At 40.5% G+C, this 24,078-nt stretch overlaps 1 protein-coding gene across 1 annotated transcript in view; it reads left to right on the top strand.

The window, feature by feature from the left end:
- cenpe (centromere protein E) overlaps positions 1-24,078 on the top strand; it is a gene marked incomplete at both ends in the record, with an annotated part of 52,585 nt that overhangs the window by 12,894 nt on the left and 15,613 nt on the right. Inside the window, 17 exons of the mRNA XM_083899081.1 lie at positions 434-601; positions 1,096-1,170; positions 2,686-2,754; positions 3,597-3,728; positions 9,926-10,103; positions 10,187-10,341; positions 10,602-10,748; positions 12,469-13,206; positions 13,421-13,555; positions 13,665-13,814; positions 15,584-15,667; positions 16,939-17,157; positions 17,496-17,576; positions 17,755-17,838; positions 18,708-18,869; positions 21,367-21,570; positions 21,890-22,099. Coding sequence (XP_083755207.1) covers positions 434-601; positions 1,096-1,170; positions 2,686-2,754; positions 3,597-3,728; positions 9,926-10,103; positions 10,187-10,341; positions 10,602-10,748; positions 12,469-13,206; positions 13,421-13,555; positions 13,665-13,814; positions 15,584-15,667; positions 16,939-17,157; positions 17,496-17,576; positions 17,755-17,838; positions 18,708-18,869; positions 21,367-21,570; positions 21,890-22,099 — 2,991 coding nt within the window. The remainder of the gene's footprint in view (positions 1-433; positions 602-1,095; positions 1,171-2,685; positions 2,755-3,596; positions 3,729-9,925; positions 10,104-10,186; positions 10,342-10,601; positions 10,749-12,468; positions 13,207-13,420; positions 13,556-13,664; positions 13,815-15,583; positions 15,668-16,938; positions 17,158-17,495; positions 17,577-17,754; positions 17,839-18,707; positions 18,870-21,366; positions 21,571-21,889; positions 22,100-24,078) is intronic.

The raw sequence follows: 24,078 nt of genomic DNA, 5'->3' as shown, positions 1-24,078 counted from the left end.
GGTGCTTGGGTAAAGTACTTACTACTAAACCAGGTGTTCTGAACAGGGCTGTTTTGGCAGGGTGATTGAACTGCTGTGGTGCTTCATCCTTATGGTATTTTGACAAAAGCATGTCACGGACATGTTCATTAGGACACCAGGGAACTAGATTAACTTGGAGAAATAGGGTACAATATGTCCCCTTTAAAGTAAAAAATAAAAAATAAAAACAACAATGGTTCCAGTGTTCAGTTACAAAAGCTTTCAAAATGTCCTCCAGTGTTAAGTTTCTAAAACCTCAGAGAAGGTGGTAAATTTATTTTGATATTTGTCAGCAGAGGGTTTATTTGACTTGAGCAGTTGCAAGTGATTCTGTGTTTAGATTATAACAAGGGAATTATCATCAGGGTGCAATTGCTTACAGCTGTTGGACTGATGAACTGTATGTTACCAGGACTTGGCCATCACTGAGCGAGACTATCTGAGGCAGGAGCTGGGTATCTTCATCGAGCGGATTGCGCTTTTGGAGAAGGAGAAAGCTGCTCTGACACAGGACCTAGAGGAGAAGAGGGACACTGACGAGTTCAAATCTCTGGAGGAGGAGTTCAGGAAGGAACATGAGGTGAAGACACACTCTTACTATTAGTTAGGCCTATTCAGTCAATGTATTAACATCTGTCCTTGTTGATCCAGTCATACTTGGATATTGCCTAGAATGACTGTTCACACCTGGTGTTAAACTGTATCCTTCATTTATCTCCTGTGAATCACATATGTTCAGATATGGCTTTACCTGGCCTTTATTCATATACACACTGAAATCCTGATTGTTGGAAAGAACAATTTTTTTTAAAGAAGTCTGAATGCACAGATGCGTCTTCTGTTCGCCTGGTTGTGTGCTTGTCGAAGAGTGTGTGCTCAGACGAGTGACTGAAAGGGACAGAGAAATGAGACTAGTGAATCAAAGCTTTACTCGCAGTGCTGTGACATTAAAGAACTCTGCAATCATTAGAAAAAAGAAAACGTGATGATCAGTATTAATTGTGTCTAGAGGTTCTAGGTTTTGGATTTGTTTGCTTGTAAAGTAAGTAAGTGTACGTTTTGATTCATCCACAGGACGAGTTGAAAAAGGAAATGCTTAGTTTGAAAAAGGCCTTTGAATCATCTGAGGTGAAATGCCTGGAGCTTAAGGTGAGTTGACCTCAAATTAATTAAAATAGAACACCTTTGCGGGTGAGGTAGAAGCCCTTTATGGGCTTAATTTAAGACCTCACCTATATAAATAGTTAATTTTATAATAACAATTCAAAGTAAAATATCAAATTAGCATAATTGACCTTAATATATACAAACATCACAACGGTAAAAACTGTGTGGTGTTGAAAGGATGCTGCAGCTATGCTCGTAATTAGCACAGGGCGGTTTCACACCACTGACCAGTTCATGCAAAGACGATCATGGTTTCCCCCAGTGTATTATAAGCCTGGCGGGCCAGGCTTTACTTGCCCCCCCCCCCCCGCCAGGCTTAAGCGTTGATTGTTTATTTATTTAAAATAGATTTTTTTTTACATACCACCGATTTTTCTATACCGGGGAACAGGAGCGCATGCGCCCTCATGTAATCAGTGCATCGCACGCTTGTCCAGGTGTCGATTGAAACCCAAGTCACACTATCAAGTGCGTCATTATTACAGTTACATCGTTCTTGTCAATAAAGATATTATATTTAGGGATGCACCGATAATTCAGCGGTCGAAACACAGCTACAGCACAGTGGAACAGCACCTGTTAAAAGCTGGAAGGTCTCTGCGCAAAAACGAAACTTGGCTGCATACAGAGCAGATTATGAACTCCCCGCGACATTCACTTTGCACCAGAGAACATTTTCTCTCTTTGAGCAGTTGACTAAAGACATCAGCTCATCTGATGCATCCGTTATTCCCTTAATTGCAGCGTTAAAGCGTCTTCTTTCACAAAGATTAAAACCACGGAGTGAAAACGATGAAAAATGCGTCTGTATATACTCGGATCACCTGCACTTCATCGTGACTGTACTCCATCCTCGTCATAAAGATCATTATTTTTATGTGGGGATAAAACCCATAGAGAATTGATCCAGTCTGCTTTAGATATGAAATGAGCGATTGGAGACGCAGAAGCGCCAAACGGCGCAGGAGAGGGAGAAGAGAACAGCGCAGGGGCGGTGCGCAGAAATAAAAGGGCCGTTTTTGTCTGCACCAGATGAGGGCGCATGACCACTTTTTTATTTATGTTGATTTATTTTACTTTTAAATGTAACCATTGCATGGCTTGTGTTAATATTCACTTGCCGATTACTGAATTAATATTTTACTTAAGTGAAAAAAATGTATATTATTTATAAAGAGTTCAAGAGTGTCTTTTTGTAAGACTCTATAGTTGGTTTTTAAGTATTGTTAATAAATGTCTTACAATAAGACTTAATAGTCATAATTAAAATTTCATGTGAACTTTTGATTTTTTATTTTTTTTTACAAAATTGCAGTGGGCCGCCGGTGGGCCCAAGAGATACCACCGGGCTTAGAAGGTTTTCTGGGGGAAACCCTGACGATGATGAGAAAATGTGAAATAATGTTTTTTTAATATGTCTGATTCCCAAAAACTTGTTTTTGAATTTAAATAGTTTTTTTTATTTATTTTTATTATTATTATTATTTTTTTTTTAAGAATGAAGTAGAAACTCTCTCTGAGGAGCTAAAGAAGAAAATTGAATTTGCAGAGGAACTTCAGAGTATGGTATGTGCATGTTTTTTTCCCTCAATCCACTGTAAATATCAAATTCTGTATGTAAGCAATTTCGTAAAGTGTTTTAGCAGAGATTTTGCAGTAGAGCACAGCCATGTGATTCTAGGGCCAGGATGATAAAATAGAAGGGAGGTGAGCTTTTGTGAACAATTTGTATAATAGTGCCCCTACTGAAGCATTTCTTTGTTAATGCACTACAACCTGCAGCTGTTGCTCAGCACTTTAATATTGTTTTGGACCTCACTGAGCACTGTGTGTTGCCATTTTCTTGTATCAGCTGAATGTCCAGGTTTTGACTGTAGTAATCATTAGTCTGTGTGAGGCAGATGATCCATGTAAATCCAAATTCAAAATGTTACAGTTAATATGTGCAACACAGTTGGGTGTAGAGCTGAAGCTATTACTCAATTAATCGTCAGCTGTTGATAATCGATTAATCGGTTTTAAGCTTAAGATTTCAGCTTCTTAAATGTGAATATGTTCTTTCTTTCTTGGCTCCATAAAACAAAGAAATCATTAAAAACTGAATCATTTTTGTTTGACTGATCAGCATTTTTTTACATTTTCTGGAGTTTTATGGACCAATCAATTACTTGATTAATCGAGAAAATAATAGTCCGATTAATCGATTCTGAAAATAATCTTTAGTTGCAGCTCTACAGCTTTGTAAATAATAATTTTTTAAAGAGTTTGAGATATAAGAGGATATGCTCTTTGTAATAAGATAATGTTTAGCTGGACAACTGAGTGGCTTGTTCAGAACCTGCCACTAAATTCAAGCACTCATGAGGTCTTTAAGTGGTTTCACTAGGTGATGTTATGCCTCCTGACAGAGTGGTAAGGACCTGGTGCAGGAGGTGGCAAAGCTTCGTCGCTCATTGCATGATGCAGAGGGAGTCAGCAGAGACACAAAGAAGGAATGGGCTTTCCTGCGCAGTCACAACATTGCTCTTGAGGAGATGAATGTAAGTGGAATTAACATGTTTTATTCTTCTGTTCTACTATTTTATCAGTATCTGTGAGGTTCTGTGAGCCACAGGTGCTTCTGACACTGAGCATAAATCATGTCATTGGTTCAAATGTAAATGTCACTTTACTGACACTGTCAAACACAAAAAGTCATTTAAAAGAGGAAGTATATATAATGTTTTGACTGGATCACAATGTAAACCATGTCCATATTGCTACATGTTGAGTGAGTCGTAGTAGGGCTGGGCGATATTTCGAAATAGTTATAAAAATGTACAACGTCATTTTGCCCATGGCGTTATATTCGATAATTTTAAAAAAAAGAAGAAGAAAATAAGTTGTTTTTGGCTGTGTGTGTATGTCGGCAGGCTACCACTATGTTCATATCCCTTTAAGACGCTCGGCTGTGTACAGTGTGTGTAGTCCCGTGACTCCACGCTCTCTGTGACAAGAAAGGAAAGAGACGGTGAGTAAAGACAAAGCGGCTGCTCCGGCGAGTGCGGTAGCAGCTTTGCCAACTTGCCGACTTTGACGCTAAATCTGGCGAATTTCCAACTCCTCCTAGCGACTTTTTTGTCAAAAGTGACTCGTGACTGGGCAGCTCTCTGATCTTTTTAGTGTGGGTCACGGTTCCAGACAGGGCTGCCCAGCATCTCCTGCCATCTTCAAGTTATCGCTCGAACCGTTAGCCCAATACATACGACAAAGCCCATTAGTTGCTCCAATTCAAATTGGCTCCACGTCTCACTCCATTTCAATGTACGCGGACGACACACTTGTTTATCTCTCCGACCTACAACAATCTCTCCCGAGTGTGCTGAAAATCATAGAACAATTTGGTACACTTTCTGGTTATAAGATTAACTACTCAAAGTCGATCCTATTATTGTTGAACACAGATCTGAAGAAATTAAAAATCCAATCCTGCATACTGGTGGCGCAAAAAGCGGTATATTTAGGTATAGAAATCAGTCCCTGTATCCAGGCAATAGCTAAAATAATTACTCTTCCATTTTGAAAAAATTGAGGATGACCTTGGGAGATGGACAGCACTCCCTTCATCAATGCCTGCCCGAGTCGCTACAATCAAAATTAATGTGCTCCCACGTATAAACTTCGTAAGTTCTATGCTCCCTTTATCAACCCCAGCGGGGTTTTGGCAGAAACTTGACTCGACGCTTAAAAAGTTCATTTGGAATGGGAAAAAACCTTACATTAAATGGTCAACGCTACAAAGAGATAAACCCCAGGGTGGATGGGCTTGCCCAAACTTTAAGTTATATCACTGGGCGTTATGCTACGTTCCTTGAAGCACTGGTTTGGTGCAGATGTAACTTCCCCTTGGAAGACACTAGAGCAGGAGTTGGTTCATCCTCTGAGACTTCAGGATGTGGCTTTCTCTGGACTCAAACACAAGAAATGTTTTACTCAATTTGGCCTGATAATATCACATGTAATACAAACAATGGTGAATGAAATAAGGGCTGTCAAAATTAACGCGTTAACGCAGGATGATTCATTTGTGGAATTAACGCGTTCATTTTTTTAACGCATTAACGCACTTTCTCACTTTCATCGCGCTACGGGTAGACGTGCAGTTTATGAACAGGCAAGGCGGCGGGCAACTGCTTGGGGCCCCGAGCCGATAGGGGGGCTCCCGACACTCGGGTATGCCAGTATGTACTTGCTTACTTGGAAAGTACATACTTGAGAAGTACGACTGAAGTACATACTTGCCAAGTACGGGAGTACACGAGCACGATTCTCCATTTGGAACAGCAGCGTACTTCCTTGTTCTACTGTTTGAATGGCGGGTGACGCGAAGCACTTAAGCCTCATTACCGCCTCCTACAGTGTTGATGAATAAACATATAAAATACTTTTAATAAATACATATATTGTTATTTTCACATTTTAAATATTTTATACACTATAAAATAGTGTCCATTATATGTAAATACATATACAATGACAGTGCGACTTTAATATAAATCTAAAATTCAAAGTTACAATAAATTAAACATTAATATTATACAAAAGTTCACACTTTCAGGTCAAAACGTTTGCATTAAAAACATGTCAACAACAGATCTATCGATCACCAAGTATGTAATGGCGGAGCCGTCTGAGCCAGCGGATCATTTCATCAGGACAGGCCGCGGTAACGCTGCTCTGTGCCGGGCACTGTGAGCACCGAGCGTCCACACAGGCGGAGCTGATAACCTCCGACAGCGCCGCTGTCATACTATAAATACGTCATATCTTATTACACAAGGCACATGTTTGGATTCTAAATGACTAATTTCTCGCCTCAAATGATTTTAAAACTGCGTTCCGGGACACAGAAAAATATTTATTTCAGGTTTATATTTGTATTTTATCCTGCTATGTTCAGCTGAAATGCATTCTGGGATATATGGCTTTCCCAAGTACGCTCAAGTCACCACCCGATGCATACTTGGTAAAATGGGCAGAGCGAGAACACTTTCGGGTATGAGAACCGTTCTCGCTGCTCGCGTTCTTGAGAAATGGAACAGAACTTGGACTGAGGCTGATGACGTTTTCACAAGTATGGGAGTACACAAGTACACACAAGTACGCACAAGTATGGATATTGAGAAACGGCCTCGGAGCCCAAAGCATTTAATGCATCAGTGACCAGCTGCATCCCCGTCTCCATTAAACAACAATGACATCGCAGTAGGAAACCCCCCTAAAGGGGCCCCACGTCTCCTTACGTTAACCTGTGTGAAGCTGAAGGAAAATGAAGAGGAGTTATCAATCAGGAAGTTAGAAGAGGAAGAAAAAAAGAGGATGAAGAAAAAAGAAAGAAAGACACACAGTTGTAAGTGGCGCTACTGGTGCAGATAATGATATAATCATAACATTAACAGTCACTGTCTAACTAACGGGGACACAGACATCAGCTAACATTAGCGTCAGAATGCTAGCTGACGCTAACGCTAACTAGTAGAAGCAGTGCTTCAAAGGTGCTGATGAGGAATTTCCTGCTGTGGGTTTAGTACCACAAGAAAACTATTTAACTTCTATACTTTATATTTTGTTTATAATGTGAGTTATTTACAGTACAATGTAAAGTTATTTACAGCATTTTATTTTTTCTATTTATTTATATTGTCTTATAATGTGGGTTCTTGACAATGTAATGTTTGTATAGGTTTTTACAAGTTATTTACAGTATTTTATTGTTCTTTACATTTATATTTTCACATACTTTATTTATCTCTCCGTTCCTACAACAATATAAAGAGAAAATTAGTTTTTTTTTGGCATATTTACGAATGGTAATTAATCTTGATTAATCATGATTAATCCACAGCTACCCTGTGATTAATCTGATTAAAAATGTTAATCTTTTGACAGCCCTAAGAAAAATATATGGGTTTTAAACCAAAATGGCATAAACACTCCCCCATTTTGGGGGAGTGACAGGTGGTGTACCATTCATCTCACAATTATGGGCTCAACATGGTATTTGGACATTGGGGGATATCTCGGGCCAAAAACAATTCTGGACTTTCCCAATCTAATGTCCCATTTCGGCATCCCAAGAAACTCACAGTTCCTCTATTTTAGAGTAAGGTCAGCACTTAATTCGCTCAAGGTGCCTTGGGGGGTTAATTTGGGGACCCACCCTTTAATATCACTGATGGAGAAAGCTCCCCATAAGAAAACAGTCTCTTATATTTATAATAATCTCCTAACATACACCCCTGCAGAATCACCCGAACGCAGATCTTGGGAGGCAGATGTGCATCTAGGAACAGAGACCATTGATGGGATACTGTGTGGGGAAATGTCCTTCGGTCGTCTAAAAACCCAAATCACCAGTAAATTCACTACAAAATTTGCCACAGGACCTACTTGACACCACGTAAAAGACATAATGGGCCTAGCTTCCCATCCTGACTGTACATTCTGTAATCAGGGCGCTATGGGTACATTGATGCATATTCTGTGGGAGTGTCCAGATGTACAAAGGTTCTGGGTTAAAATTGTGGATAAGGTGTCTGATCTGATAGGGTGGAAACTCCCACTGGAGCCGGCACTTCTTCTCTTAAATGATGACTCCAGATTCAAGATTGCTGAGGTAAAGCATAAACTCTGGCTGGCGGGCATGACTGCAGCAAAAAAACGTATAGTTTTAAGGTGGCTCCCGCCACATCAGTTATCAATAAAACATTGGCTACAAGCTCTCCTCGAGGTGATTTATCTGGAGTGGTCATCGGCTCGCATTAACAACTCCAAGCCACAAACACTGCAGATGTGGGAAAAAGCTGCAGAGGATGTTAAAACATTTTTATCATGACTCTATAGGTTCATCTGTATTAGGCTGTATGTGTGTAATCCTGTGCTACTTGATTGTTTTGATTTCGATTCTGTACAAAGGTATGATTCTGTGTCCCGCAGGGAGGGGAGGGATGTGGGGGTGTTCTGTGTGTTCAGTGGGGAAGGTAGGACAAGGGGAATGATGTGGGTTATGCATGTTCTGGGAAAGTGATGGGTAGTGGTGTTTGGTGTATTCAATGTTCGTGTAGTCCCTGTGTTTCTAATGCGCAAAATCAATAAAAAGTTGATTACAAAAAAAAGCGACTTGTGACAAGTCTCCTGACTTTTTCTGGTGTTACTGGAGACTTTTGTGGTGTTTGGAAGCTCTCACGTGAAAGCATGGATCCCTCTGCAGTTAATGTGCTCAACAAGCAGTGGGTGCTGCCGGTATCCCCACCCCCTCCCAAAGCACTTACAGGCAGAGAGGAGACCTGGCTTACAGAGCGTGGTGTAAATGTAAATGTTTATTCCCTCGGTCTTGCACAAAATATATCACTGCATTTGATAGATATCAGACATAAAACATATATATATGATATGTCTGATGTGTGTCAGTACTGATATCTATACATACTTTTGTGGTTTGTCAGTATTTCTCTGAAGAGGATAAATGTCTCCCTATATGAATAATCGTATAGGGAGCGCAAGCATTTTTGCTAGGGCTGGGCGATATGGCCTCAAAACAATATCACGATATATTGAGCAGCTCACCTCGATAACGATAAACGAACGATAAGTTCGAAGTTGCTAAAAAACGTCATCGCCTAATGTGCATAATTGACCATTTGCCTGATGTAAGCATGTGTGCCGTGACACACAGAAATCAGTACTGACACATATCAGACGTTTATGTATCAAATGCAGTGATTTATTTTGTGTGAGACTGAGTGAAGAAACATTTACACCGTGCTCTGTAAGACAGAGGTCTCCTCTCTGCCTGTAAGTGCTTTGGGTGGGGGTGTGGATCCCGGCAGCACCCACCGCTTGTTGAGCACATTAACTGCAGAGGGATACATGCTTTCCAAACACCACAAAAGTCTCCAATAACACCAGACAGAGTCGGGAGATTCGTCACGAGTCGCTTTTGACAAATAAAGTCGCTAGGAGGAGTTGGAAAGCCGCCAGATTTAGCGACCAAGTTGGCAACACTGCTCCTGCACTAGCCGCAGCAGCTGCTTCGTATTTCCTCACTGTCTCTTTCCCTTGTCACAGAGAGCGTAGAGTCACGTGACTACACACGCTGTACACGTCCGAGTGTCTTAAAGGGACATGAACACACCAGTAGCCTGCCTACCTACACACACAGCCAAAAACGTTGATTATTGTCGTAAATTTTTATATCGATACATTTTTGATATATCGCCCAGCCCTAATTTTTGCTTGAATTTCCCATTCATACTTCACACCTGTAGCTCAGTACAGTGTGTCCGGGCTGACTGACTTGTAAAGCCTTGTTCAAACTCGCCATAGTGTGCCAGGCTCCAAAAGGTGGCACAGCGCTAGGGCACTCACCTCTGAATTTTTGTAACTTTGTCAGCTGCGGCGAGGGCCAACTCTTCATTTTCAATGGAAGGCTGGTCCGCTTGTACACGCATTTGTATGACTCTTCTGTCTGAGAGCACTGAGACAGTCACATGACCTTAAATTCATGGAAGGAGATTGAACCACGTTACAAAAAGACGATGGTTAGTGCCATAGGATGTGAAAAAATAGAAAAAGGGATCGCTTTGTGAAGGGCAAAAGACGAGCCCATAGTGACGGTGACTATGAACGCCTCCGTGCGTGTGTGTAGGGCCGTGTGCCGTCTGCTTCTTTTACTGAATATTAGCATGCTCTCCTTCAGGTGACCTTCACTGCCAACCACAAAAGGATGGAGGCAGAGGTGAACAGCCTACGTTCTCAACTTGAAAAGGAGAAGTTACACTCAAAAAAAATGCAGAGTGACCTCCAAAAAGAGCTCAATGTTGCCTTCAATGAGAACACCAAGCTTACTGCTCTGCTCGATGGGAAAGTCCCAAAAGGTAGGTTTCATATCATACCGTTAATATGAAGTCCCAGTCAGTTAACCATTCACTGGTCTTCAGTAAGATATTCTCTGTCTCAGAACTGATGGACACTGTGGAACTGGAGAGAACAGTGACCAGTCTGAGAAAAGAGCTTGCAGCAGGTCGTGAAGAAGAAGAAGCTCTCAGAGCTCAGCTGGAGGAGCTGGCTTCACTTCGGACTCTGCCACATAAGATGGACAACATGGTGAAGCAGGTGAGTTCACTTAAATCTGAGCTCAGACTATAGTATACTATGGATTTTGAATGATCACCTATGACTGTGCTGTAGGGTTTCACTGTGTGGTCATATTAGATAAAACGTAAATGGTAAACGTTTTTTCTAGTCTTGATGACCACATTTTTTCAATCACACACCTTTCACCTTGTGTGCATGTGTCCTGTAGCACTCACACCACAGTTAAACTAAAAGCAAAGAGTTTTTTAATTTGATTGGTGGTAAATGTCTAATTTCAGCTGGAGGAGAGTGAGCAGCAAAGAGCGTCAGTGGTAAACAGACTGAATGAGATGCAGCAGCTGATGCAGAGCTTGGAGGAAAAGCTTACTGACAGTGAAGTTTCCAGAAGCACAGAGGAGGACATCAGCAGAGAACTTCAGGAACAAGTATGAAGCTGTTGGTACTTATTATATCCGCGAGAAATGCGGATATTATGGAATCGGTCGCGCGTCCGCAGATTTTAGCCGTTAACGCGATAACTGGAAAGGCGTTTGAGATTAAATGTTATAAATAATTAATTAATTAATTAATTAATTAATTAATTAATTAATTAATTAATGATATAAAAGACATATTTCCGCCTGTATCTTCCAAAGTATTGCAGGTATTGGCTTCAAATTTTGCATGGGCATCACATACCACCTGAGAATTATCCCTATCTTTGTAGCTTTATTATTAATTAGCAAATTAATTAATTTATTATGCTAAAAACACATTTTCGGCTTTATCTTCCAGACTGATGGAGATATTGCATTCAGATTTTGTACAATGATTCATGTAACAACTATCTACAAGTACAATCATTATTACTTTGGCTATGATTGGTAATAGTTACATAATAAGTTAACTGGTTAACTTATTAGCGAACAGAAAAAATAGTTAAGGCATTTTTTCTTTATTATTGAGCTCATTTGGACACATTGAGGATATCATGGGTTTATTTAGCACTTATTCATAATATTTATTACATTATAATATAAATTTATTAATCATCATATAAAAAATAGTTAAGCCTCCATTTCTTTATTAATGCATTGAATGGAAAGTTTGAACATATTGTAGCTTTTTCATGAAATTTAATAAACATAGTGTATGCTTTTTCATGACATTTGGACACTTTGAAGATATGGCAGGTGTGGTTAGCATTTTAATATTCATAATATTTAACAAGGTATAATAGGTTAACTAGTTTTATTAAAAACTAGAGAGAAATTTATGAGTTCAGGTATTCTGTGTTCAATATCGAGTTTATATGGATACTTTGAACATGTATAAAGTGTAGTCAGCATTATATCATAATATTTAACAGTTATTTTGTTGAATTTATTAATAATTAATTAAAACAGTTAGTGGCAGGTGCGAGTGCGTATAATTTGGGTATATTGGAAAGTTGAGGATTGGACAAGTTCGCGGATATACCCCTTGCTGTCGGCCCCCGACAGCGTAGGCCAGTTCTTATTGAAGCCTCTCATTTAAAGCTCCAGTGTTGAACTTCCATTCCCCCCCTGAGGAATTTTGACTTATTCCCAAACACTAACAGTAGCTCTGAATGTTCAGTTCCACCTGCAATGGCCATTCCCTCTCCCTCTCAGGTGGGTGAAGTTTAACAAAACTGTTAAAATGAACAATATAAACCCCAGCCACTATTTCACAATTAAACTGAAGGAGGTACTGTTGTGTTAAGCCAGTTTAATTGGAGAAAAAAAATCCTTTACCATGTCTTCCCTAGTTATTACACATCATAATGAAATCTGCCTGCAATCTTCCTCTTCCTTGTAAACACAGCATTGATGGCTGAGGCACAACTGCCAAGGAGGTGTACAGGGGAGTACATTTGTTTACTATTTCTGAATTTCATTGCCTGACTGATTAAACAACTAAACACAGATTCAGGCAACTAGTGAAATTTAAATGTGAAAAGGGGGACATGGATATGCCGTATGCAATATATTGATGATCGAAAGTTGGCCTTAAACCCTAGCCAGGCAAAATGATCTTTGCTTCACCTGTAGCAGTACTGTAACTACACTGTCGTATAGTGTAAGTTATTGATCTAGAAAGCAATATACAGTATACAAGACTGAACATGACTGTACATCTCTATAGGTGGAGCAACTGACTGAAGAACTTCAGTCTGTGCAAGCTGAGAAGGAAGCTCTCCTGGCTGAGCAGGATGTTGGTGCTCAGAGCTGTGCTCCATCTGTGACTGCAGAGAAAGACCAGCTCCTCTCCACAGTTACTTCTTTGACTGCAGAGAAAGACCAGCTCCTCTCCACACTTACCTCTGTGACTGAAGAGAAAGACCAGCTCCTCTCCACACTTACCTCTGTGACTGAAGAGAAAGACCAGCTCCTCTCCACAGTTACCTCTGTGACTGAAGAGAAAGACCAGCTCCTCTCCACAGTTACCTCTGTGACTGAAGAGAAAGACCAGCTTCTCTCCACAGTTACCTCTTTGACTGAAGAGAAAGACCAGCTCCTCTCCACAGTTACCTCTTTGACTGAAGAGAAAGACCAGCTTCTCTCCACAGTTACCTCTGTGACTGAAGAGAAAGACCAGCTTCTCTCCACAGTTACTTCTTTGACTGCAGAGAAAGACCAGCTCCTCTCCACAGTTACCTCTTTGACTGAAGAGAAAGACCAGCTCCTCTCCACAGTTACCTCTGTGACTGAAGAGAAATACCAGCTTCTCTCCACAGTTACCTCTGTGACTGAAGAGAAAGACCAGCTCCTCTCCACAGTTACCTCTGTGACTGAAGAGAAAGACCAGCTCCTCTCCACAGTTACCTCTTTGACTGAAGAGCGCGAGCAGCTCAGGAGAGACCTGCAGCAACATGTTGAGCCGGTGAGTCAGATTAGCGGTGGACTAACCCTAACCCAAAACATAACAGGCCAAATAACATTTCTGAACAGATTTTAATCTGTGCAATTTTGGGGGGAAAAAATATACATAAGTATAATACATATGTGCAAATCTCAACATGGTTCCAAGTATTCTGTTTTGTTAAGTGTTTTAGTTTAGTAATGTTTTCTAGTTGGAACTGTTCCGTCTGTTTCAGGAGCTTCACTGTGTTCAGGGTAAGAAAGAGGCTGAGAGCTCTGCAGATGAGATGGAGAAGCTGCTCTCTACCGTTGCTGTGCTCAGTGCTGAGAGAGACCAGCTCAAGACTGATCTGCAGGAAAATATAGAGATGGTTTGTAATCATGTGACTGCTTTGCCCAAATTCCATGTCCACACATTTGTTAACCGTTTATGCCTCTGCATGTCTGAGTCAATTAAATATTCATATCCTTGTCGCACAGATGATTGAGAATCAGGAGGAGCTGAGGACAGCTCTGGAGAAGAAGAGTGAGCTGAAGGAGCGGATCAAACAGCTGGAGACTGCTCAAACATCCAAACGGGATGCTTCTCTTACAGATATGTGTCCACAGCTGGAGGCACTACAAAAACATGTAAGTGTTTTGCTGTGTTTTTGGTGGAGGTTGCTGTGTTTACACAACATTAATTTATTAAAGCCTGGTGGCCCGCCAGACTTATAATACACTGGGGGAAACCCTGAGAGTCTAAACATGTGCTGTGTGTATTAAGATATGGCGTATTATAGTTTGGCAGCTCACGAGGTGACGTAACATTACTTTGCTTCTCACTGTCGTGGCGGCTAATATGCATGTTGCTCGTGTTGCCGCTATATGTTAGCAGTCTCTTGCAATATTTACATGCTGTTTTGGTTTTGTCTGACCATTTCTCACCGGTTATATTTGTGTTTATAGGGAATCCAAAATGCCGCCACACAGGTGATTTTAAACAGCTCGGTGCATCCTCTATCTCAAAGTTGTTGCCTACAGTCGACATGTCTTCCCTCGTTCTGTGCCCCGTACCTACCTTTTTAAGATAACGTAACATATTTCTAAAAAAAAAAAAAGGAACAAAAAGAACATATCCTACTTCTCTCGCATTCGTGATTCATTTTTTCTGTCAACTGATTTGTAATTGTTACATCCCTAGTTATCACACCCACACACTGCACAGGTTTCCAGCAGAGTTACTTGAACACATAGAACTGAAGCTATGAGTTGGAAAAACTGAGTTTGAGCATGAACAGAGGGTTAAGTTTCCTTTGCTGCGTTACATATTTAACTTAAGAATTATTCATATTCAGACAACTTTATTAATTCTAAAAGGGCAATTATTTTACAGCATATCACATCTGCATCACATTCAGCCAGCCTTAACATTTAACAACAGTTAACGCCACCATATTGACAGACAATGAATTAAAGCGGACCTAGACTGGAAGTTCCAAGTTTCGAAACAAACAGTTCAGCCATTGCTGAGAACGCTGTGTTTTATTGTAATCTCAGCTCAGCGAGATCTCTGAAAAAACCCGGTCCGGTTACGTAAACGGCAGTTCTCCTGAACAGCAGATCCTCCTGCTCCGGGCACTAGTCCGGGCACATCCGGATTGAACCGCAGAAGAAGAATATCGTCCGTTGTGGAGGTGTTTCATGAGCGACAGTGTCTTCTGACTCTGGGTCTGACTCCGGGTCAAAGTCATAAAAGGGACTGTGGCGGGGAGTCGTGAAGAAGCTATTTTTAAACATTGTTAAAACAATGTTTTGATAATGAGTAGCAGTGCATCCACCGTTCCAGAGGGGGTAGCTGCAATTCTGAGAGCGGGTGTGCTGATTATGTTACTTCTGGGTATTGGCCAATCACAAGACAGTTGGGAAGGCTCTACGCTGGCTGGCCAATCACAACACACTCGGTCTTCTGGGTGTGAGAGTTCAGTCTGAAATATCGCGGCTGAGGACAGCATTAGAAAATAAATTTCTATCGGCTCGTTTACAGCAACTAGGAGGTTTTTGACCATAAAAACAAGTTAATATATGTAAGTAGACCTCCATAATTAACATATGTGCATCAGGACCACTCTGTGACCTTTAAAGGAAACAGAACCTGTTCAAAATGATATAAAACTTTGCAATTTTAGTCCTCCAAAACAGTGTCTATCGAAGATCAAAGGTCAATGTGCTGGTGACATAGGAAGAAAAACGGAGATTATGAGGTTGCCACAAGATTTTAATTTCAGCAGTAAAATGAAGCTACATCTTTTTAAGTGGCTAAAAGCCAACAATGGTGGTGTAATGTAGTCAGAATATTGATGAATGGACTAACATTGGTTGAAAATACCCTTTGGACATCTGATTATTGTCTTGCACAGGTGGTTGACCTGCAGGCAACTCTCCAGGTGGTCAATGAGCAAAAGCATGAGCTGGAAAGTAATCTGCAGCCTAACATGGAAATGGTGAGGGAAAGACTTATATTGTTTGTTTTTAAGGTTTGAGTTTGATCACATAATCAGTGATGTCAAAGAGCTTGCTTGGGAATGGGAAATGCACAACTGTCTAATCTTTAGGCTGCAGAGGTTCAAAGTATTTTACAACCACTTCAAGTGCAGCTCCAAGAGCAGAACCAAAGGATTTGTAAAGACAAAGTGCAGTGAGGCACAAACAAAAGGTTTGATTCTATTACACTAAAGCTCTGTGTCATTGTATAGCATTAGCATGGCCTAATACACTTTGATGTACTCATTAAAATGTATTAAAATGAATGCTGTCAGTTAAACGCCTTAATTAATCCGTTCACGTGAACCCACTTTAACGGCGTCAAATTTTTTTATCACGCGATTAAGGCTCTTTTTTTTCACATGCTGTTGCCTCAACTGGTAACAATTACAACACCACACCGGATCTAGATAGACCGGAAACAAAACAGACAAGCTGCAAGTAAGTGAAGAGTAAACATTCCGTTTTGAGTGGATGGCGAGCGCTGTGCGCTTTCACGCTAGCTCCTTCAGCTCGGATTAGCTCATTATGGCAACAACACATTAAACCACGGGACTTCGTCTGCGTTGAAGAACGGCTCTTTATTCACACAACTGCGAGGTGAAAAATAGCCTCTTATTCAAGACACATGGAACACAACTTCCTGCTTCACCTACCTACCTCTCTGACATCACAGTATGCGAAGGTCTCGTACGCCCTACAGCGCACACGCACACACACAGCTCCTCACACACACAAATGACACACAACAGGTTTAGCCTGTAACATAGATGAGTTTGTCTGCCAGGGTGGTTCAGTCTGTAGAACAAGATGTGTAATATTAATTCATCTAAAATTAGATTTTGGCTTGAACAAACAATATATTATAAATATTGTGTCTTGAAATTGCAGTAAGCTGTATTGCAATTTAGATACATTTCGATTAATTGTTCAGCCCTACACTATAGTATATGCCAAAATATGCAAATAACATTTACACAAAGCAAGCCAATCCACTTTCCTATTTTAAGAGTATTAAAATTAGGAAAACTAATGGTACAAAAAGAAATCAAGGGACATTTATAATAGATAAAAATGTGCGATTAATTGCAACTAATCACGAGTTAACCATGACATTAATGTGATTAATCGCGATTAAATATTTTAATCGTTTGACAGCACTTATTAAAGGAAGGATATGTTTTATTACCAATCTTTGATTATCACTGTTCTGTTTGTCAATATTATGCAGACTAAGACTCTAACAGAGGAACTGGAGAATACTCGAGCAGAGAGAGACACACTGTTGTTTGAGAAGGAAAATGGCTGTCGGCTCTCCTCAGAGAAGGAGAACCTGCTGTGCAGAGTGATGTCCCTCAGTGAGGAGAGAGATCAGCTGCAGGAGACACTGCAAACACTGAGACAGGATAAGAAGCAGCTCAGAGCAGAGCTGGAGGACAAGATGGAGACGGTAAAAAGCTGAACTGAAAGCTGAGGTTCATTATGAAGGTTCAATGTGTAAGAATCAGTGACATTTAATGGCAAGACAAAAGGAGGACCTCTGCTTCCCCACATCTACTTGTCCTGTCTCAAACGCATCAGAGAATTATGGCTTATATGTAGACACTCTTTCACATCTCTGTCTCACTCACTGTCATTTCCTCTTCCTTGTTGGTTTATGCATCACTTTTTTGTGGGTGGAGCCATTCACCAAATGTTGTCATACGCTCAATGTCGTACTTAAAAACACCCAAAAGGCCTTCAAACAAACTAATGTCCTATTGTCTTGTGTTTTATTTCTACCTGTAGATGCAGTGTGACTTCCAGCTGCAGCTCTGCTCACAACCACAGTCGCTAAAAGAAGAGCAGGAAGCTCAGCAACATCGACAGGTTATATCCACTTTTCTGTTTTAATTCCAGCTTCATTTCATCCAAGTGTCCACTATCGAGTAGAAAGATTTTCACTTTGCATTTTTAGTTGTGCTTTTGACTCTTTTCTTAGCTAAATGCCTCGTAAAATAATCTGAATCATAGGAAAAGGATGAATGATCTGTCCACTGTCTTTCAGATCCAAGAGTTGGAGAAGCACCTGGAGAAGACTAAGGAGGAGGTCAACCAATTGAGGTCTGACCTGCAGGAGAATGTAGAGCAGGTGTGTTTTCTTTCTCTGCTCACTTGTAACCACATACAGTATATACCAGAGAAAAGCTGAGCATTATTTACATTTACCTTTCAACTAGTGTGTGCTGTAGGAGGTATGAGACGTTGTAGTTCTGTTAGTAATGTGATCCGTGTGTTTACAATGAATATCTCTGTCACATATTTTCAGTTATTCCTCTTATTGTATTCATCCACTCAAAATGTAATGTTTAAGCCGACTACTTTTTGGGCGGCCTGCGCAGCGTGTCTGCTTTGTTTCCGGTCTAGCTAGATCCAGTGTGGTGTTGTAGTTCTAACGTTACCAGTTGCTGCGACAGCATGTGAAAAAAACCTGCAAAGTTTGCTTGGCCAAAAAGAGCGTTAATTGTGCACTTAAAAAAAATTTACGCGTTTAACAGGCATCACTATAATATATTTATATGTGTATATGTATATGTATGTGTATATGTGTATATGTATATACAGATATTTTCCTCTTTTTTTTTGTCCTTTGCCAATCACACCCCTAACGTTTTATGATGGGCCGAAATGTACCGAAATACCGTTGTTTGCCGTTGTGTATTGAACTGAACAGGGCGTACTGAGTGGTTCGGTAAAATACCAAATACCGTTGCATCCCTAATATATATGTGTGAATATGTATATGTGTATATATACGTGTATATGTGTGTATATACATACGTGTGTATGTATCTATACGTGTGTGTGTGTGTAGATATGAGTTAATGATGTATATATCAACATGTCTAAAGATACGTTAAGATATTAATGATGATACATGACAAACACAAACAGCCAATGTTTGAGTTAATGATTCCCATGGATGATTTATTAAATCAAATATGGGAAAATATCTTTTAGATGATCGAGAACCAGGATGAGTTGAGGGCGTCTCAGGAGAAGGTCGGAGTTCTCCAGGATCAGATCAACATTCTGAGGAGTTTAGTAACAGAGCTGGAGAGCAGAACAAGCAGCAGTGGTGATGCAGAAAAGCTCCTACAGATGCAAGAGCTCCAGAATCAGGCAAGACATTTCTACATGAACACACAGACATGATCGGAGCTAATAGCACACTGACAAATCAAACATTTCATGTTCAATGTATTTGTACAAGTTATAAATACTTATTTATTTAGTTTCGTTTTAGTTCATAACTGGGTCAACAAGAGTACATGAACAAAAGCATATAAGCAATAAAAAATATGAATAAATTAAGTTAGATTAGATTAAGATTAAGATTCCCTTATTAGTCCCGCAGTGGGGAAATTCCAATTACTACAACCGTGAATTAGTGAACACACACACAGCACACAGTGAGCTGCCTGCATTCAGCGGCTACCGGGGAGCAGTGTGGGGGTTAGGTGCCTTGCTCAGGGGCACTTCAGCCGCGGACTGGTCAGGATCGAACCGGCTAGTGTATATGGTTGAAATTAATTAATCATTCAGTTTCCTTTGCAAATTAATTTATTTTTAACTAATATAAACTATCCACTGTCTTTAAAAAAATATATTTGACAATCATGCTTCTTCTCCAACATAATAAACCATCGAGGACATCATAGAATAAACAAGAACTGATTCCCTGTGAAAACTATATTTTTATGCATTTTCTATGTGCTTTATACTTTGACATCGTTTAACTCTTCATTCTTCAGCCTGTACATGGAGCATATAGCCTAATATTAGCCAATGAGAAAATAAACAGGTCTTACTAACCTGGTATTCCACATATAAACCTGGATGAGACACTGCAGGTGTTTTATGAGGCAGGCGCGTCTGGACCAGACAGAACTTTAGCTTGTTGTTTGTTTTGAAGCAAATTTCTATCGAAGCGGAGCTGTCTTCATGGAGTTCGTTCTTGCCGGCAGAAACACACGAACAGCCAATCAGCTAACAGACGGGCGGACCCAGCGTGCGGAAACCCACCTATGGTATCCCTGGACATCACCAGTAATAGGCAAACATTCAACAGCTGTGTAGTTTGATTGCAGTAGTTGCAATGTGGGTTTGTTTACAAGGGAGTAGCATGCAGTGAGAAGTCAGGAGGCCGGGAGGAGAGTAGACAAGGCCGTTATGTAGCGGAAACTGGCACCGGTATATCGTAATCCACGGTATTACCGTCGTGTAGAATTTCTAGTATCGTAGGAACCATACACCGCGGTGTACCTTGGGTATCGTGCAACTCTATGTGGCCCTGCCATGGACTGGCAACCTGTCCAGGCAGGCTCTGTCCATGTCCTCGCACAGAGCGAGACTGAACATAGGAGCTCACCTTCGCAGCTGAGACACAAATGGACTATTAACCTAAAACCTTTACTCTTAAACACAAAAGGCAAGTCCACTTTAATTTATGAATTAATTGGCCTCAAAGTTCTCAAAGTCCTTGAATTTGATGTCAACCAAGGTGTGGGCACCCTGCATTAAACATTCACAGTCATGGTGGGTAAATGAACCTTCAGACTTATTACTTTAATGGAGGCTAATCCAGTTAAACGTAGCTGGTGTCCTATGATTGTTTGGAGGTACAATTCAGAGCCACTCTGACTGATTAAAAACACTCCAACATCTTGATTTTTCATTTCACAAGAAGCTTCTGCTGTTGTAACCAATGTCTCACAAAAAGAGCTCACCAAAGACCCTTTACAGTTACACAATGTGTCTTTAAATGGAGACAATTTAGAACTGTTGCTACACTGCCTGAGCGTCAATGAACGCATCACAGCCAAGCAGAAATATAGCTGAGAATCACCGATAAAGGAGCCGATAAAGCAGCGGTGTCTTGTAACCAAACCTACACCCATGGTAATGTCACATACACCTCAGAATAGCGTTTCCCCGTGAAATTGCACTACAGCCATTGCCGCTCGGAAACTTTTTGTAAGTAGTATTAATCAGGGTATCCGCGGGGTCTTAAAAAGTCTTAAATCCAATAATTTGAATTTAAGACCTTAAAATGTCTTATATTCTCCTAAAATCTTATAAAAGGTCTTTTAAGATACAATACAAAATACAATTTTGAAAGGTTACTTAACAATCTAATAACAATACTTTTATTTAAAACATGCATAAACTTCAGTCTCGCTTGCGATAACATAATCACAACACGGAACTAAAGTAGGCCACCTGTGCTGCCCAGTGAGAATTTATCGAGCACCACTAGCTAGTGTGCTGCGCGTGCGGTGTGTTACAGCTTAGCATAGCAGCGGAGAAAACTTAATGAAATTGCAAGTTCAATGATTTGTGGCTCCAATTTTCCTTCATGTATTTGTACTTTTTTGCCAGTATGGATTTGAAATATGTCTTAAATTGTGTTCATTATGGTCTTAAAAAAGTCTTAAATTTGACTTGTTGAAACTTGCAAAGACACTGTTAATATACACACCCACATTTAAAAATGTAAAAATATAGGCCCTTGGTCGAAATATACCAGAAAACCTTCGTGGCTAGCTTTTTCCATTTCAGACATTTCAGTTGTGCCATTGTCAACATTTGAAATGACACTGGAGTTGTGTTGTTGTAGATTAACAGTGTGACTGAGGAGCTTGAGAATATGAAAACAGAGAGAGACCATCTACTGTCAGAGAGGACAGCCTACTGTCAGAGCACCCCGTCAGAGAACGAGAAGCTGCTGTGTCTCAATGAGGAGATGCTGAACACCCTGAGACAAGAGAAGCAGCAGCTCAGGGCAGAGTTGGAGGACAAGATGGAGACACTGCAGAGTGAGGTATGTGATGACTGACTCTTAAAAACAGCATCTATAGAGCAACTGTATATATAGTGTCTTATATGTACAGGAGTTGGGCCAGAAGCAGAACTTTTGGATTTTTTAGTTCGTAAAGTTACTAAGGCATAGTTTCAAGAAAAAAAGACAAGCGTTTTGAGATTTTTTCACTCTCAAGCCAGTTTAACAAAAATCGCATCTTAGTGCTACTTAAATGCTGTACTGTGTGAATAGAAACCTGAAACAATAAAAAAGAATTCTGGATTCTACTGAAGTCATTCTCATGTGTACAGTAAGAGTATCTGCTGCCTTCCTCTCACAGGTGAAGACTTTAACAGAGAAACTGCAGTGTGCCGAAACGGAGAGGGACGAGCTACGCTCTGAGATGGAAGCCAGCGGTCAGAGCACCTCCTCAGAGAAGGAGAAGCTGCTGTGTCTCAGTGAGGAGAGGGATCATCTGCAGGAGACACTGAACACTCTGAGACAGGAGAAGCAGCAGCTGGAGGACAAGATGCAGACACTGCAGAGTGAGGTTGGTCACCCATAGTTTTATTCACATAAAGGCAGACCTGGTGGTGGGACATTGGATGGTTTGAAGATGATTTAAAGCACTGATGGAGGGAAATAATGGTACTTATCATCTCTTATTTTGTAAGTTGCATTACTTAATGCGTTAATGTGGCTGATGTTATCTGTCATTTGTATATTGGTGGAGTAATATAAACATATCCCTTCAGTTGTACCATATGTGGTGCTTTTTCTATCACACATCTATATGGACCTTTAATTTGAAATGTGATCCATTCTACCACTGTAGCGCAACAAAGACACAGTTGGTGTCTGGTATCTCTATTTTACTATTTCTTTTACTTGTTTAAAAAAACTGAGGCTAATAAAAACTAGGACTGTACACTAGGGATGGGACTTTTTTGTCGACAAATCGACCGACAAATCGACCGACAATCGACACGCGCGCACCTCAACAAAAAAATGAAAAGTAAAAAAAATGGAAGTGTAACAAACACGTAAATTTCACAACCACAGAGGTTAAAGAAGCTGTGCACGAAAAGGTGATCCTGCTGTCCAGGCTCCCTGCGCTAACAGATGATCGAGAGGCTGTGCGCCTCCAAGCGTGTGTGTGTGCGTGCAGTGCGAACGAGGTTGCGCTTAAGTTTAGGACGGGGGTGGGGGACATAACACAAGCGCTACACAAACGAAGACGGCATCTCACCCAGTCAGGATCACTGTACATCACTCTGGTGGACACCTAACGAGCGCAGGTTCAAAAAACCTGAGCCGTCTGGCGGGTGGCGACACGCGTTCCAGCGGAGAGTCCGCTTTTTTCTTTTTTTTTGCCCCTCATTTTTATTATCGCTGTTCTGATGGTCAATAATGGACATTACAGCCATGTTTTAGAGCCTAAAATTAAGTAGTACAGTGTAGAATAATTTACACCCCCGCATTACTGCTGCTGCTGTAAAAAAAAAAAAAAAGGCGACAAAAAATTCGACACATGGACCTCGACAATCGACTCTAAAAATGTGTGAAATTCCCATCCCTACTGCACACACTTTGTGCCAAATAATTCAAAATAAACAAATAAATATCAAATGACTCATCCTATTTGATGACTGTGAGAAACATCATGAAGGTCTGTTCACATTAAAGATTTAAAAAATTTGAATTTTAAGGTCAATTTTGTTGGAGCACTGATGCCACGCCCTTTTGAGGTAGAGAAAATTCTTGTACAACTTTTAATCATTAACTTGTCTAGAACATATTTACTTAGTTTGGCAGGACCAGCTCAGACGTACTAGGGTGAGTTCCTTCAAATGCATAGACTAGTAGTTTTTCCAAAATGGCTGACTCCTGGGTGGGCAGAGCTAATGGAAGTACATTAGAATTTTTTTTGGAACTGTACCAAGTTTGGTTCAAATTGGAACACTTATGTGCGACTTAGACACAAAAGAAAAACATCGAATTTAGCATTTTACACAAATTTGACCACTTAATCTTGTGTCAAAAATTCATCAAGTTAATTTGGACTAAAGGCCACATTATTCTTCTCCAACTGCATAATGCGTTATCCGACTGCGTAACCACAGAGACCCATCGAGCCTTCATACTTCTGCGTCGTGGACGGATATGCGCTGCAATTTACCGCCCGATCAGTAGGGGCCGCTGCGCAAGGTTGTTGTGCTTCTGGCTACAGTGAGCAATGGGGTCCGAGAGAGAAAGACTGTTGTCGTTGAAACAGTGGCCGTTTCTCATTTTTCTGTGTCACGGAACGCAGTTTTAAGATTATTTGAGGTGAGAAATTGGCCATTTAGAGTCTTAATATTTGGTTTGTGTTAGGGGTGGGAATCTCTTGGCACCTCACGATTCGATTCGATTACGATTCAGAGGTCAACGATTCGATTCTAAACCGATTATCTATGTATCTCGATGCAACTATTTTTTACTTTAATACTTGCTACTCTTTTAAAAGTAAGATAAAGCAACATAACTATA

Source organism: Microchirus variegatus, assembly GCF_963457635.1.
Source record: "Microchirus variegatus genome assembly, chromosome: 12".
In the NCBI taxonomy this organism is placed as follows: domain Eukaryota; kingdom Metazoa; phylum Chordata; class Actinopteri; order Pleuronectiformes; family Soleidae; genus Microchirus; species Microchirus variegatus.
Note: the sequence above shows the minus strand (reverse complement) of the source record. Positions and strands in the feature narration are given on the sequence as shown.